Raw genomic sequence first — 14,012 nt, 5'->3', positions numbered from 1 at the left:
GCGAGACCCACGGATGGACCTAGGACCCATAGCGGGACCCATGGATGGACCTAGGACCCATGGTAGAACATGAAGATGGACTTGAGACCCATGGTGGGACTTGGAGATGGACGCAGGACCTCGGGGGCTGACCCACACATGGGCCTAAGACCCATAGCAGGACCCACAGATGGACCTAGGGCCCATAGCGAGACCCATGGATGGACCTAGGACCCATAGCAGGACCCACAGATGGACCTAGGACCCATAGCGGGACCCATGGATGGACCTAGGACCCATAGCAGGACCCACGGATGGACCTAGGACCCATAGCGAGACCCACGGATGGACCTAGGACCCATAGCGGGACCCATGGATGGACCTAGGACCCATGGTAGAACATGAAGATGGACTTGAGACCCATGGTGGGACTTGGAGATGGACACAGGACCTCGGGGCTGACCCAGACGTGGGCCTAGGACCCATAGCGAGACCCACGGATGGACCTAGGACCCATAGCGGGACCCATGGATGGACCCAGGACCCATGGTAGAACATGAAGATGGACTTGAGACCCATGGTGGGACTTGGAGATGGACCCAGGACCTCGGGGCTGACCCACACGTGGGCCTAGGACCCATAGCGAGACCCACGGATGGACCCAGGACCCATAGCAGGACCCACAGATGGACCCAGGACCCATAGTGGGACCCACGGCTGGACCTAGGAGCCCTGGTGGGACTTGGGGATGGACCCAGGACCTCGGGGCTGACCCACACGTGGACCCAGAACCTGCTATGGGACCCACAGCACAGCCCAAGACCCACGGCGGGACCCACACATGGACCTAGGACCCACGGACGGGACCCACGGGCAGATCAGGGACCCACGGACGGGACCCACGGACGGACCCAGGACCCACGGATGCGACCCACGGATGGACCCAGAACCCACGGACGGACCCAGGACCCACGGACGGGACCCACGGGCAGATCAGGGACCCACGGACGCGACCCACGGACGGACCTGGGACCCACGGACGGACCCAGGACCCACGGACAGGACCCGGGACCCACGGACAGGACCCACGGACGGACCCAGGACCCACGGACGCGACCCACGGACGGACCTGGGACCCACGGACAGACCCAGGACCCACGGACAGGACCCGGGACCCATGGACAGGACCCACGGACGGGACCCAGGACCCACGGACGCGACCCACGGACGGACCCAGGACCCACGGACGCGACCCATGGACGGACCTGGGACCCACGGACGGACCCAGGACCCACGGACAGGACCCGGGACCCATGGACAGGACCCACGGACGGGACCCAGGACCCACGGACGCGACCCACGGACAGACCCAGGACCCACGGACGCGACCCACGGACGGACCTGGGACCCACGGACGGACCCAGGACCCACGGACAGGACCCGGGACCCACAGACAGGACCCACGGACAGACCCAGGACCCACGGACGGACCCAGGACCCACGGACGGGACCCACAGGCAGATCAGGGACCCACGGACGCGACCCACGGACGGACCCGGGACCCACGGACAGGACCCAGGACCCACGGACAGACCCAGGACCCACGGACGGACCCAGGACCCATGGATGGGACCCAGGACCCACGGACGGACCCAGGACCCACGGACGGGACCCAGGACCCACGGACGGACCCAGGACCCACGGACGGGACCCACGGACGGACCCAGGACCCACGGACGCGACCCACAGACGGGACCCAGGACCCACGGACGGGACCCAGGACCCACGGACGCGACCCACGGACGGACCCGGGACCCACGGACGGGACCCGGGACCCACGGACGGGACCCACTGACACTGCCCCCCCCCCCCAAAAAAAAAAAGGGGGGGGGGGCAGGGCCCGGACGCCTGGGCCCCTCCCCCGGACGCCTGGGCCCGGAGCCAAGCGGACTTGGGCCGGGGGGAGGGGCGGCCCCTCCCCCCTCGCTCCAGCCCCACTTCCGTGGGGCGGGGGAGGGGGTGCGGGGGGGGGCAGGGGTCAAACAGGGTCACGGAGGGGGAGGGGCTGCCCGCGGGGCCAGGCAAAGGGGCCCAGGCGTCCGAGTGAGGGGCCCAGGCGTCCGGGGGGGGGGGAGGGGAGGGGCAAGATGGCGGGGGTGGAGGGAGGGGGGGGGGGGGGGGGGCGTGCCGGGCGCGCCGGCTCCTGATTGGCTGCCGGGGCGGGGGGTGTGAGCGTCGAGCCGTCTCCCCATTGGCTGCCCGGGAAAGGGGCCCAGGAGTCCGGGAACTGGGCGAGGTGGGGGAGGGGAGCGGGCCCAGGCGTCCGGGAAAGGGCCCAGGCGTCCAGGAGGGAGAGGGGCCCAGGTGTCCGGGGAAGGGGCCCAGGCGTCCGGGCCAGAGAGGGGCCCAGGCGTCCGGGAGGGGCCCAGGCATCCGGGAAGGGGCCCAGGCGTCCGGGAGGGGCCCAGGTGTCCGGGAAAGGGCCCAGGCGTCCGGGAGGGGCCCAGGTGTCCGGGGAAGGGGCCCAGGCGTCCGGGCCAGAGAGGGGCCCAGGCGTCCGGGAGGGGCCCAGGCATCCGGGAAGGGGCCCAGGCGTCCGGGAAAGGGCCCAGGCGTCCAGGAGGGAGAGGGGCCCAGGTGTCTGGGAAAGGGGCCCAGGCGTCCGGGCCAGAGAGGGGCTCAGGCGTCCGGGAGGGGCCCAGGCGTCCGGGAAGGGGCCCAGGCATCCGGGGCAGAGAGGGGCCCAGGCGTCCGGGGAAGGGCCCAGGCGTCCGGGGAAGGGGCCCAGGCGTCCGGGCCAGAGAGGGGCCCAGGCGTCCGGGAGGGGCCCAGGCGTCCGGGAAGGGGCCCAGGCGTCCGGGTCAGAGAGGGGCCCAGGCGTCCGGGGAAGGGCCCAGGCGTCCGGGAAGGGGCCCAGGCGTCCGGGGCAGGAGGGGCCCAGGCGTCCGGCCCCCCCCCGCACCCACCTTCCCTCCATCGCTCCCCGCCGGCTCTCACCGCTCTCGCCCCGCCCCCCCCCCCACTTCCTTCCCCTCCCCCCCCCTCCCCCGCTCCGTGACGTCACGGCGCTGCCGACCAATGAGCGCCTCCGCCCGCGCCGCGTCTCCCGGGGCGACGGAAAAAGGGCGGGGGGGGGGGGGCGGGAGAGCGGCCGGCGGCGCGGAGCCAATGGGAAGCGGCTTCTCGGCGCGGCGCTGACGTCACGGCGGCGGCGTCACCTAGCAACGGCGGCGCCCGGCCAATGAGCGGCCGCGGCCGCGAGGGGCGGGGCGCGCGGAGAGGGAAGAGCCGTTGCCTGGCAACGCCGCGCAGGGCGGAGGGGGGCGCAGAGAAAGGGAAGAGCCGTTGCCTGGCAACGCCGCGCAGGGCGGAGGGGGGGGCGCAGAGAAAGGGAAGAGCCGTTGCCTGGCAACGCGGCGCAGGGCGGAGGGGGGCGCAGAAAGGGAAGAGCCGTTGCCTGGCAACGCGGCGCAGGGCGGAGGGGGCCGCAGAGAAAGGGAAGAGCCGTTGCCTGGCAACGCCGCGCAGGGCGGAGGGGGGCGCAGAGAAAGGGAAGAGCCGTTGCCTGGCAACGCCGCGCAGGGCGGAGGGGGGCGCAGAATGGGAAGAGCCGTTGCCTGGCAACGCCGCGCAGGGCGGAGGGGGCCGCAGAGAAAGGGAAGAGCCGTTGCCTGGCAACGCCGCGCAGGGCGGAGGGGGGCGCAGAGAAAGGGAAGAGCCGTTGCCTGGCAACGCCGCGCAGGGCGGAGGGGGGCGCAGAATGGGAAGAGCCGTTGCCTGGCAACGCGGCGCGGGTCGGAGGGGGGGGTGAAAGAAGCGCCGGGGGCGTGGCCGGCGCGGGCCAATAGCGGCGGCGGCGGCGCGTCACGTGGCCCTACGGTGGCCGCGCGGGGGGGGGGGGGGGGAAGGCGGCGGCCATGGCGGAGGGCGAGCGGTGCCCGCTGCTGCCGCCGGCCGAGGCCGAGGCCGGAGCCGCCGCCGCCGCCGCGGCGCCTTCGACCCCCCCCGGTGAGCGGGGAGGGGGGCGGGGCTTAGCGGGGGAGGGGGCGGGGCCTGGGGGGGCTGTGGGGGGAGAGGGGGGCGGGGCTTGGGGAGGAGGGGGCGGGGCCTGGGGGGGCTGTGGGGGGAGAGGGGGGCGGGGCTTGGGGAGGAGGGGGCGGGGCCTGGAGGGCTGTGGGGGGAGGGGATGGGGGCGAGGGGGCGGGGCTTGGGAGGAGGGGCGGGGCTTGGGCAGGAGGGGGCGGGGCCTGGGTGCTGTGTGGGGAGGGGGAGAGGGGGCGGGGCTTGAGGAGGGGGGTGGGGCTTGGGGAGGGGCCTGGGGAGGAGGGGGCGGGGCCTGGGGGGCTGCGTGGGGAGGGGGGAGAAGGGGCGGGGCTTGGTGGAGGGGCATGGCTTGAGGGGGAGGGGGCGGGGCCCAGTGTACTGTGAGGGGTGTGGCTTACAGGAAAGGGGCGTGGCTTAGCACGGCAGGGGGCGGGGCGAGGCCTGGTGGGGGCGGGGCCTGGGGGCAGCATATGGGGAGAAGGGGGCGGGGCTTGGTAAGGGGGGCGGGGCCTGGAGCGCTCTGTGGGAAAGGGGGCGGGGCTTTGCAGGGAGGGGGCGGGGCTTGGTGCCGGGGAGGCGGGGCTCTGCGGTGAGCTAGGGGGCGGAGCCTGGAGCTCAGTGCACAAGGGGGGCGTGGCATAGGGGAAGGGGCGTGCCTAGCGAGGGAGGGGGCGGGGCTTAGGAGGGAGGGGGCGGGGCTTTAACGGGGGGGCAGTCGGCGTGGGAGGGAGGAGGGCGTGGTTTGGGGGCAGGGCGGGGCTTAGCTAGGAGGGGGCGTGGTTTGGGGGGGCAGGGGGCGGGGCTTTGGCAGCGAGGGGCGTGGCCTGGGAGCCAGGGGGCGGGGCTAAAGCCTCCCCCCCCCTCTCCTCCCTCCTCCCCCCCCCCTCCCTTTCCCCCCCTCCCCCTCCGTTCCCCGGCAGGAGGCGGGGGGGCGGGGCTGGGCGCCGAGGCCCCGCCCCCTTACTCGCCATTGGGCAGCCCCGAGGCGGGGGCGGGGCCGGCGGTCACGTGCCGCGTGTGTCAGAGCCGCGTCAGCGTCGCGGGCAAAACGCACCAGCACGTGGTGAAGTGTCCGGGCTGCCACGAGGCCACGGTGAGGGGGGGGAGGGGAGGGGCCCAGGCGTCCGGGGGGAGGGGCCCAGGCGTCCGGGAGAGGGGCCCAGGCGTCCGGGCAGAGGGGCCCAGGCGTCCGGGACAAGGGGCCCAGGCGTCCGGGGAGGGGCCCAGGCGTCCGGGGAGAAGGGGCCCAGGCGTCCGGGGAGAGGGGCCCAGGCGTCCGGGCAGAGGGGCCCAGGCGTCCGGGACAAGGGGCCCAGGCGTCCGGGGAGGGGCCCAGGCGTCCGGGGAGAAGGGGCCCAGGCGTCCGGGGAGAGGGGCCCAGGCGTCCGGGCAGAGGGGCCCAGGCGTCCGGGACAAGGGGCCCAGGCGTCCGGGGAGGGGCCCAGGCGTCCGGGGAGAAGGGGCCCAGGCGTCCGGGGAGAGGGGCCCAGGCGTCCGGGAGAGGGGCCCAGGCGTCCGGGGAGAAGGGGCCCAGGCGTCCGGGGAGAGGGGCCCAGGCGTCCGGGAGAGGGGCCCAGGCGTCCGGGCAGAGGGGCCCAGGCGTCCGGGACAAGGGGCCCAGGCGTCCGGGGAGGGGCCCAGGCGTCCGGGGAGAAGGGGCCCAGGCGTCCGGGGAGAGGGGCCCAGGCGTCCGGGAGAGGGGCCCAGGCGTCCGGGGAGAAGGGGCCCAGGCGTCCGGGAGAGGGGCCCAGGCGTCCGGGGAGGGGCCCAGGCGTCCGGGGAGAAGGGGCCCAGGCGTCCGGGGAGAGGGGCCCAGGCGTCCGGGAGAGGGGCCCAGGCGTCGGGGGAGAAGGGGCCCAGGCGTCCGGGAGAGGGGCCCAGGCGTCCGGGGAGGGGCCCAGGCGTCCGGGGAGAAGGGGCCCAGGCGTCCGGGGAGAGGGGCCCAGGCGTCCGGGAGAGGGGCCCAGGTGTCCGGGGAGGGGCCCAGGCGTCTGGGGAGAAGGGGCCCAGGCGTCCGGGAGAGGGGCCCAGGCGTCCGGGGAGGGGCCCAGGCGTCCGGGGAGAAGGGGCCCAGGCGTCCGGGAGAGGGGCCCAGGTGTCCGGGAGAGGGGCCCAGGTGTCCGAGGGGGGGCCCAGGCGTCCGGGAGGGGCCCAGGCGTCCGGGTCAGCTGGGGGGGCCCAGGCGTCCGGGGAGGAGGGGCCCAGGCGTCCGGGGAGAAGGGGCCCAGGCGTCCGGGAGAGGGGCCCAGGTGTCCGGGAGAGGGGCCCAGGTGTCCGAGGGGGGGCCCAGGCGTCCGGGAGGGGCCCAGGCGTCCGGGTCAGCTGGGGGGGCCCAGGCGTCCGGGGAGGAGGGGCCCAGGCGTCCGGGAGAGGGGCCCAGGCGTCTGGGGAGAGGGGCCCAGGTGTCCGGGAGAGGGGCCCAGGCGTCCGGGGAGGAGGGGCCCAGGCGTCCGGGAGGGGCCCAGGCGTCCGGGTCAGCTGGGGAGGCCCAGGCGTCCGGGGAGGAGGGGCCCAGGCGTCCGGGAGAGGGGCCCAGGCGTCCGGGGAGAGGGGCCCAGGCGTCCGGGCGACCCCTCCCCCCCCCGCAGCCCATCCGCACGGCCCCCGGCGGCAAGAAGTACGTGCGCTGCCCCTGCAACTGCCTGCTGGTCTGCAAGGCCTCGTCCCAGCGCATCGCCTGCCCCCGGCCCTACTGGTCAGACTGGGAGCCACTGGGAGGCGCTGGGAGGCGCTGGGAAGGGCCGCCGGGGGAGGGTGGGGCACTGGGGGGCACTGGGAAGGGGCTGTGGGGAGCGTGGGGGGCTGCTGGGATGGACTGGGAGGGTGTTTGGGGTGGCTGGGGTCATACTGGGAGGCACTGGGAGGTACTGGGAGGCACTGGGAGGCACTGGGAGGCGCTGGGAAGGGCCGCCGGGGGAGCGTGGGGGGCCGCTGGGATGGCCTGGGAGGGTGTTTGGGGTGGCTGGGGTCATACTGGGAGGCACTGGGATGGACTGGGAGGCGCTGGGAAGGGCCGCCGGGGGAGGGTGGGGCACTGGGAGGACTGGGAAGGGGCTGTGGGGAGCGTGGGGGGCTGCTGGGATGGACTGGGAGGGTGTTTGGGGTGGCTGGGATCATACTGGGAGGCACTGGGGTGTACTGGGAGGCACAGGGGTATACTCGGAGGTACCTTGGAGGTGTTTGAGCCATACTGGGAGGGACTGGGCTTTACTGGGAGCGCTCTGGGGGAGCTCTGGGGGACACTGGGTCGTACTGGGAAGCTTGTTGGGGATTTTTGAGCTATACTGGGAAGTACTGGGCTTTACTGGGAGACGTCTTGAGCATCTTTGAGCTGTACTGGGATGTACTGGGATGTACTGGGAGCCGCTTTGAGAATCTCTACTATATACTGGGAGACAGCGGGAGTTACTGGGAGCGGTTGGGGAGACGCTGGGATGTACTGGGAGGTACTGGGGGGCGCTCAGGTGGTTCTGGGCTGTGCTGGGGAGGAACTGGTCCATACTGGGATGTACTGGGAGCCCGGCAGCGGGCAGTCGGGGAGTGTTGGGGGGGGGGGGGAGGGGAACTGGGCCGCGCTGGGAGACACTGGGAGAGGCTGCGGCTCCGCCGGCTCTTCCTCCCAGTTGAACCGGTTGGCCCAGTCGTCGTCCCAGTTAAACCAGTATAACCGGTTGACTCGTTCCAGTAAACGCATCATCAACCTGGGCCCGGTGCAGGCCGGAGCCCCCAGCCCCGACCCCCAACCGGGGGGGGCGGCGGGTCGCCTGCGGCCACTGCGGGAGCCCCTTCCTGGTGAGCCCCGCCCCGGACGCCTGGGCCCCTCCCCGGACGCCTGGGCCCCGCGCCCGGATGCCTGGGCCCCTTCCCCGGACTCCTGGGCCCCTTCCCCGGACGCCTGGGCCCCTCCCCGGACGCCTGGGCCCCTCGCCCCGGATGCCTGGGCCCCTTCCCCGGACTCCTGGGCCCCTCCCCGGACGCCTGGGCCCCGCGCCCGGATGCCTGGGCCCCTTCCCCGGACGCCTGGGCCCCTCCCCGGACGCCTGGGCCCCGCGCCCGGATGCCTGGGCCCCTCTCCCCGGACGCCTGGGCCCCCTCCCCGGACGCCTGGGCCCCTCGCCCCGGACGCCTGGGCCCCTTCCCCGGACGCCTGGGCCCCTCCCCGGACGCCTGGGCCCCGCGCCCGGATGCCTGGGCCCCTTCCCCGGACGCCTGGGCCCCTCCCCGGACGCCTGGGCCCCTTCCCCGGACGCCTGGGCCCCTCGCCCCGGACGCCTGGGCCCCTTCCCCGGACGCCTGGGCCCCTCCCCGGACGCCTGGGCCCCGCGCCCGGATGCCTGGGCCCCTTCCCCGGACGCCTGGGCCCCTCACCCGGGACGCCTGGGCCCCTCGCCCGGCCACTTGGGTACCTCTCAGGACACCTGGGCCCCTCACCCGGACGCCTGGGCCCCGCGCCCGGATGCCTGGGCCCCTCACCCGGACGCCTGGGCCCCTCGCATGGCCACTTAGGCTCCTCTCAGGACGCCTGGGCCCTTTTTCCCCGGACGCCTGGGCCCCTCCCCGGACGCCTGGGCCCCTCCCCGGACGCCTGGGCCCCGCGCCCGGATGCCTGGGCCCCTTCCCCGGACGCCTGGGCCCCTCCCCGGACGCCTGGGCCCCTTCCCCGGACGCCTGGGCCCCTCGCCCCGGACGCCTGGGCCCCTTCCCCGGACGCCTGGGCCCCTCCCCGGACGCCTGGGCCCCGCGCCCGGATGCCTGGGCCCCTTCCCCGGACGCCTGGGCCCCTCACCCGGACGCCTGGGCCCCTCGCCCGGCCACTTGGGTACCTCTCAGGACACCTGGGCCCCTCACCCGGACGCCTGGGCCCCGCGCCCGGATGCCTGGGCCCCTCACCCGGACGCCTGGGCCCCTCGCATGGCCACTTAGGCTCCTCTCAGGACGCCTGGGCCCTTTTTCCCCGGACGCCTGGGCCCCTCCCCGGACGCCTGGGCCCCGCGCCCGGATGCCTGGGCCCCTCGCCCGGACGCCTGGGCCCCTCGCCCGGCCACTTGGGTACCTCTCAGGACACCTGGGCCCCTCACCCGGACACCTGGGCCCCTCTCCCCGGACACCTGGGCCCCTCTCCCCGGACACCTGGGCCCCTTTCTCGGACGCCTGGGTCCCTCCCAGGACGCCTGGGCCCCTCTCCCAGATGCCTGGGCCCCTTTCCCGGCCACTTGGGCTCCTCTCAGGACGCCTGGGCCCCTCTGCCCGGACGCCTGGGCCCCTGACGCCTCCCCTCCCCCGCAGTGGACGGAGTTCTCGGAACGGACGTTGGCCCGGTGCCCCCACTGCCGCAAAGTGTGAGTGTCCCGGACGCCTGGGCCCCTCTCCCCGGACGCCTGGGCCCCTTCCCCGGACGCCTGGGTCCCTCTCCCGGACACCTGGGCCCCTCTCCCCGGACGCCTGGGCCCCTTCTCCCCGGACGCCTGGGCCCCTTCCCCGGACGCCTGGGCCCCTCTCCCGGACGCCTGGGCCCTTCTCCCCGGACACCTGGGCCCCTTCCCCGGACGCCTGGGCTCCTCCACACACACCCCGGACGCCTGGGCCCCTCTCTAACCCAGGTGCCTGGGCCCCTTGCCCAGACGCCTGGGCCCCTCCGGACGCCTGGGCCCCTCCTCCCCCACCCCGGACGCCTGGGTCCCTCCTCTCTTTCTGCCCCGGACGCCTGGGCCCCCCTTTCCCCCCCCCAGACACCTGGGCCCCTCCCTTCTCTTTTCCCCGGACGCCTGGGCCCCCTCCCGCCAGACGCCTGGGCCCCTCCCCCTGGGATTCCTGGGCCCCCTCTCTCTCCCCCCGGACGCCTGGGCCCCTCTCTCTCTCCCCGGACACCTGGGCCCCTTCTCTCTCCCCTCGGACGCCTGGGCCCCTCTCTCTCTCCCCTCGGACGCCTGGGCCCCTTCTCTCTCCCCTCGGACGCCTGGGCCCCTCTCTCTCTCCCCTCGGACGCCTGGGCCCCTCTCTCTCTCCCCGGACGCCTGGGCCCCTCTCCCCTCGGACGCCTGGGCCCCTCTCTCCCCGGACGCCTGGGCCCTTCTCTCTCCCCCGGACACCTGGGCCCCTTCTCTCTCCCCTCGGACGCCTGGGCCCCTCCCTCTCTCCCCTCGGACGCCTGGGCCCCTCTCTCTCTCCCCGGACGCCTGGGCCCCTCTCCCCTCGGACGCCTGGGCCCCTCTCTCCCCGGACGCCTGGGCCCTTCTCTCTCCCCCGGACACCTGGGCCCCTTCTCTCTCCCCTCGGACGCCTGGGCCCCTCTCTCTCTCCCCTCGGACGCCTGGGCCCCTCTCTCTCTCCCCGGACGCCTGGGCCCCTCTCCCCTCAGACGCCTGGGCCCCTCTCTCCCCGGACGCCTGGGCCCTTCTCTCTCCCCCGGACACCTGGGCCCCTTCTCTCTCCCCTCGGACGCCTGGGCCCCTCTCTCTCTCCCCGGACGCCTGGGCCCCTCTCCCCTCGGACGCCTGGGCCCCTCTCTCCCCGGACGCCTGGGCCCTCGGCGCTTGGGCACTGGGGAAGTTGCGTGGGGGGAGAGGTGGGAGGAGAAGCGCGGGGAGGAAGGGAGAGGGGAGCCAGGCCCGGACACCTGGGCCCCCTCTGCCCGGACACCTGGGCCCCGCTGCCCGGACGCCTGGGCCCATCCCGGACGCCTGGGCCCCCTTGTCGCCCCCCCCCTCCCCCCCCCCAGGTCGGCCGTGGGGCGTCGCTACCCCCGGAGACGCTGCGTCTGCTGCTTCCTGCTGGGGCTGCTGATGGCGGCGGCCGGGGCCGGACTGGCGGTGAGTGCGGGGCAGGGGCCCAGGCGTCCGGGGGGGGGGGGGGGGGGGGCAGGGGCCCAGGCGTCCGGGGAAGGGAGGGGGCCCAGGCGTCCAGGGAGGGAGGGGGGGCCCAGGTGTCCGGGGCGGGAGGGGGCCCAGGTGTTTGGGGAAGGGGAGGGGGCCCAGGCGTCCGGGGAAGAGGGGGGCCCAGGCGTCCGGGGAGGGGGGGGGGGGCCCAGGCGTCCGGGGAGGGAGGGAGGGCCCAGGCGTCCGGGGGTGGGGTCTTGGTGTCCCTGAAAAGGGGCCCAGGAGTCCGGGTGGCTCCCAAAGCATTGGGGCGCGGGGCCCAGGCGTCCGGGGGAGAGAGAGAGAAGGGGCCCAGGCGTCCGGGGCAGAGAGAGAGAAGGGGCCCAGGCGTCCGGGGGGGGGGGGGCAGGGGCCCAGGCGTCCGGGGAGGGAGGGGCCCAGGTGTCCGGGGGGCAGAGAGAGGGGGCCCAGGCGTCTGGGAGTGTGTGGGGCCGAGGCGTCTTGGGGGGCAGAGAGAAGGGGGCCCAGGCGTCCGGGCTAGAGGGGCCCAGGCGTGTGGGGGCAGAGAGGGGGCCCAGGCATCCGGGGGGGGGCAGAGAGAAGGGGCCCAGGCGTCCGAGGGGAGCAGAGAGAAGGGGCCCAGGCGTCCGGGGGGGGGGGGGAACACGGGGCCCAGGCGTCCGAGGGGAGCAGAGAGAAGGGGCCCAGGCGTCTGGGGGGGAGAACACGGGGCCCAGGCGTCCGGGGGGGGGCAGAGAGAGGGGGCCCAGGCGTCCGGGGGGGCATAGATAGGGGGCCCAGGTGTCCGGGGGAGCAGAGAGAAGGGGCCCAGGCGTCCGGGGGGGGGCAGAGAGAGGGGGCCCAGGCGTCTGGGGGGGGGGCAGAGAGAAGGGGCCCAGGCGTCCGGGGGGGGGGTAGAGAAGGTGCCCAGGCGTCCGAGGGGAGCAGAGAGAAGGGGCCCAGGCGTCCGGGGGGAGAACACGGGGCCCAGGCGTCCGGGGGGGGGCAGAGAGAGGGGGCCTAGGCGTCCGGGGGGGCATAGATAGGGGGCCCAGGCGTCCGGGGGGGCATAGATAGGGGGCCCAGGTGTCCGGGGGAGCAGAGAGAAGGGGCCCAGGCATCCGGGGGGGGGGGGAACACGGGGCCCAGGCGTCCGAGGGGGGCAGAGAGAAGGGGCCCAGGCATCCGGGGGGAGAACACGGGGCCCAGGCGTCCGGGGGGGGGCAGAGAGAGGGGGCCCAGGCGTCCGGGGGGGCATAGATAGGGGGCCCAGGCGTCCGGGGGAGCAGAGAGAAGGGGCCCAGGCGTCCGGGGGGGGGGAACACGGGGCCCAGGCGCCCGGGGGGGGGTTAGAGAAGGGGCCCAGGCGTCCGGGGGGGGGGTAGAGAAGGGGCCCAGGCGTCCGGGGGGGAGAACACGGGGCCCAGGCGTCCGGGGGGGGGCAGAGAGAAGGGGCCCAGGCGTCTGGGGGGGGGGAACACGGGGCCCAGGCGTCCGAGGGGAGCAGAGAGAAGGTGCCCAGGCGTCCGAGGGGAGCAGAGAGAAGGGGCCCAGGCGTCCGGGGGGGGGGGGGAACACGGGGCCCAGGCGTCCGAGGGGAGCAGAGAGAAGGGGCCCAGGCGTCTGGGGGGGGGGAACACGGGGCCCAGGCGTCCGGGGGGGGCAGAGAGAGGGGGCCCAGGCGTCCAGGGGGAGAACACGGGGCCCAGGCGTCCGGGGGGGGCAGAGAGAAGGGGCCCAGGCGTCTGGGGGGGGGCAGAGAGAGGGGGCCCAGGCGTCTGGGGGGGGGGGCAGAGAGAAGGGGCCCAGGCGTCCGGGGGGGGGGCAGAGAAGGTGCCCAGGCGTCCGAGGGGAGCAGAGAGAAGGGGCCCAGGCGTCCGGGGGGAGAACACGGGGCCCAGGCGCCCGGGGGGGGGCAGAGAGAGGGGGCCCAGGCATCCGGGGGGGCATAGATAGGGGGCCCAGGTGTCCGGGGGAGCAGAGAGAAGGGGCCCAGGCGTCCGGGGGGGGGGGAACACGGGGCCCAGGCGTCTGGGGGGGGGGGCAGAGAGAGGGGGGCCCAGGCGTCCGGGGGGGCATAGATAGGGGGCCCAGGCGTCCGGGGGAGCAGAGAGAAGGGGCCCAGGCGTCTGGGGGGGGGGTTAGAGAAGGGGCCCAGGCGTCCGGGGGGGGAGAACACGGGGCCCAGGCGCCCGGGGGGGGGCAGAGAGAGGGGGCCCAGGCATCCGGGGGGGCATAGATAGGGGGCCCAGGCGTCCGGGGGGGCAGAGAGAAGGGGCCCAGGCGTCCGGGGGGGGGGGAACACGGGGCCCAGGCGCCCGGGGGGGGGGCAGAGAGAGGGGGCCCAGGCATCCGGGGGGGCATAGATAGGGGGCCCAGGCGTCCGGGGGAGCAGAGAGAAGGGGCCCAGGCATCTGGGGGGGGGGTTAGAGAAGGGGCCCAGGCGTCCGGGGGGGAGAACACGGGGCCCAGGCGTCCGGGGGGGGGCAGAGAGAGGGGGCCCAGGCGTCCGGGGGGGCATAGATAGGGGGCCCAGGCGCCCGGGGGGGGGGGGGGGGGTTAGAGAAGGGGCCCAGGCGTCCGGGGGGGGGGGGGGTGGGGGGTGGGGAGGACGCGGGGCCCAGGCGTCCGGCCCCTCCCCCCCCCCCCCCCCCCAGGTGGGCACGTGGGCGGCGGCCCGGCGCTCGGGGGGGCTCCACGCCGCCTGGGCCCTGCTGGCGGCCGCCGCCGGCGCCTGCCTGCTCCGCGCCGGCTACTGGGGCTGCGTCCGCGTGAGCCACCCGCTGCCCGGCCCCGCCTGAACACGCCTCGACACGCCTCGACACGGCTCCACGCGTCACGTCCCGCGAGCTTCTGGCACCTGGACACGGCTCGACACGCTTCGGCGCGTCTCAACACGCCTCAACATGCCTCGACACGTGACGTTCCACGAGCTTTTGGCACCTGGACACGCCTCGACACGCTTCGGCGCGTCTCAACACGCCTCAACATGCCTCGACACGTGACGTTCCACGAGCTTTTGGCACCTGGACACGCCTCGACACGCTTCGGCGCGTCTCAACACGCCTCAACACACCTCGACACGTGATATTCCGTGAGCTTTTGGCACGTGGACACAGCTCAACATGTTTTAGCATGTCTTAACATGCCTCAACATGCCTCCACACGTGACGT

The 14,012-nt window shown here is 75.3% G+C and overlaps 1 protein-coding gene across 1 annotated transcript; it reads left to right on the top strand.

Moving 5' to 3' along the window:
- Nucleotides 1–370: 370 nt before the first annotated feature.
- LOC134154276 (type 1 phosphatidylinositol 4,5-bisphosphate 4-phosphatase-like) lies at nucleotides 371–13,732 on the top strand. The gene is given in 9 exon segments (XM_062601025.1): nucleotides 371–404; nucleotides 3,952–3,987; nucleotides 4,944–5,116; nucleotides 6,612–6,718; nucleotides 7,709–7,778; nucleotides 7,780–7,815; nucleotides 9,310–9,362; nucleotides 10,742–10,832; nucleotides 13,496–13,732. Coding segments are annotated over 9 exon segments (744 nt in total). The 3' UTR covers nucleotides 13,640–13,732.
- The last annotated feature ends 280 nt before the right edge of the window (nucleotides 13,733–14,012 follow it).

The sequence above is a fragment of the Rhea pennata genome, unplaced genomic scaffold, assembly GCF_028389875.1.
Source record: "Rhea pennata isolate bPtePen1 unplaced genomic scaffold, bPtePen1.pri scaffold_194, whole genome shotgun sequence".
Lineage (NCBI taxonomy): Eukaryota > Metazoa > Chordata > Aves > Rheiformes > Rheidae > Rhea > Rhea pennata.
Note: the sequence above shows the minus strand (reverse complement) of the source record. Positions and strands in the feature narration are given on the sequence as shown.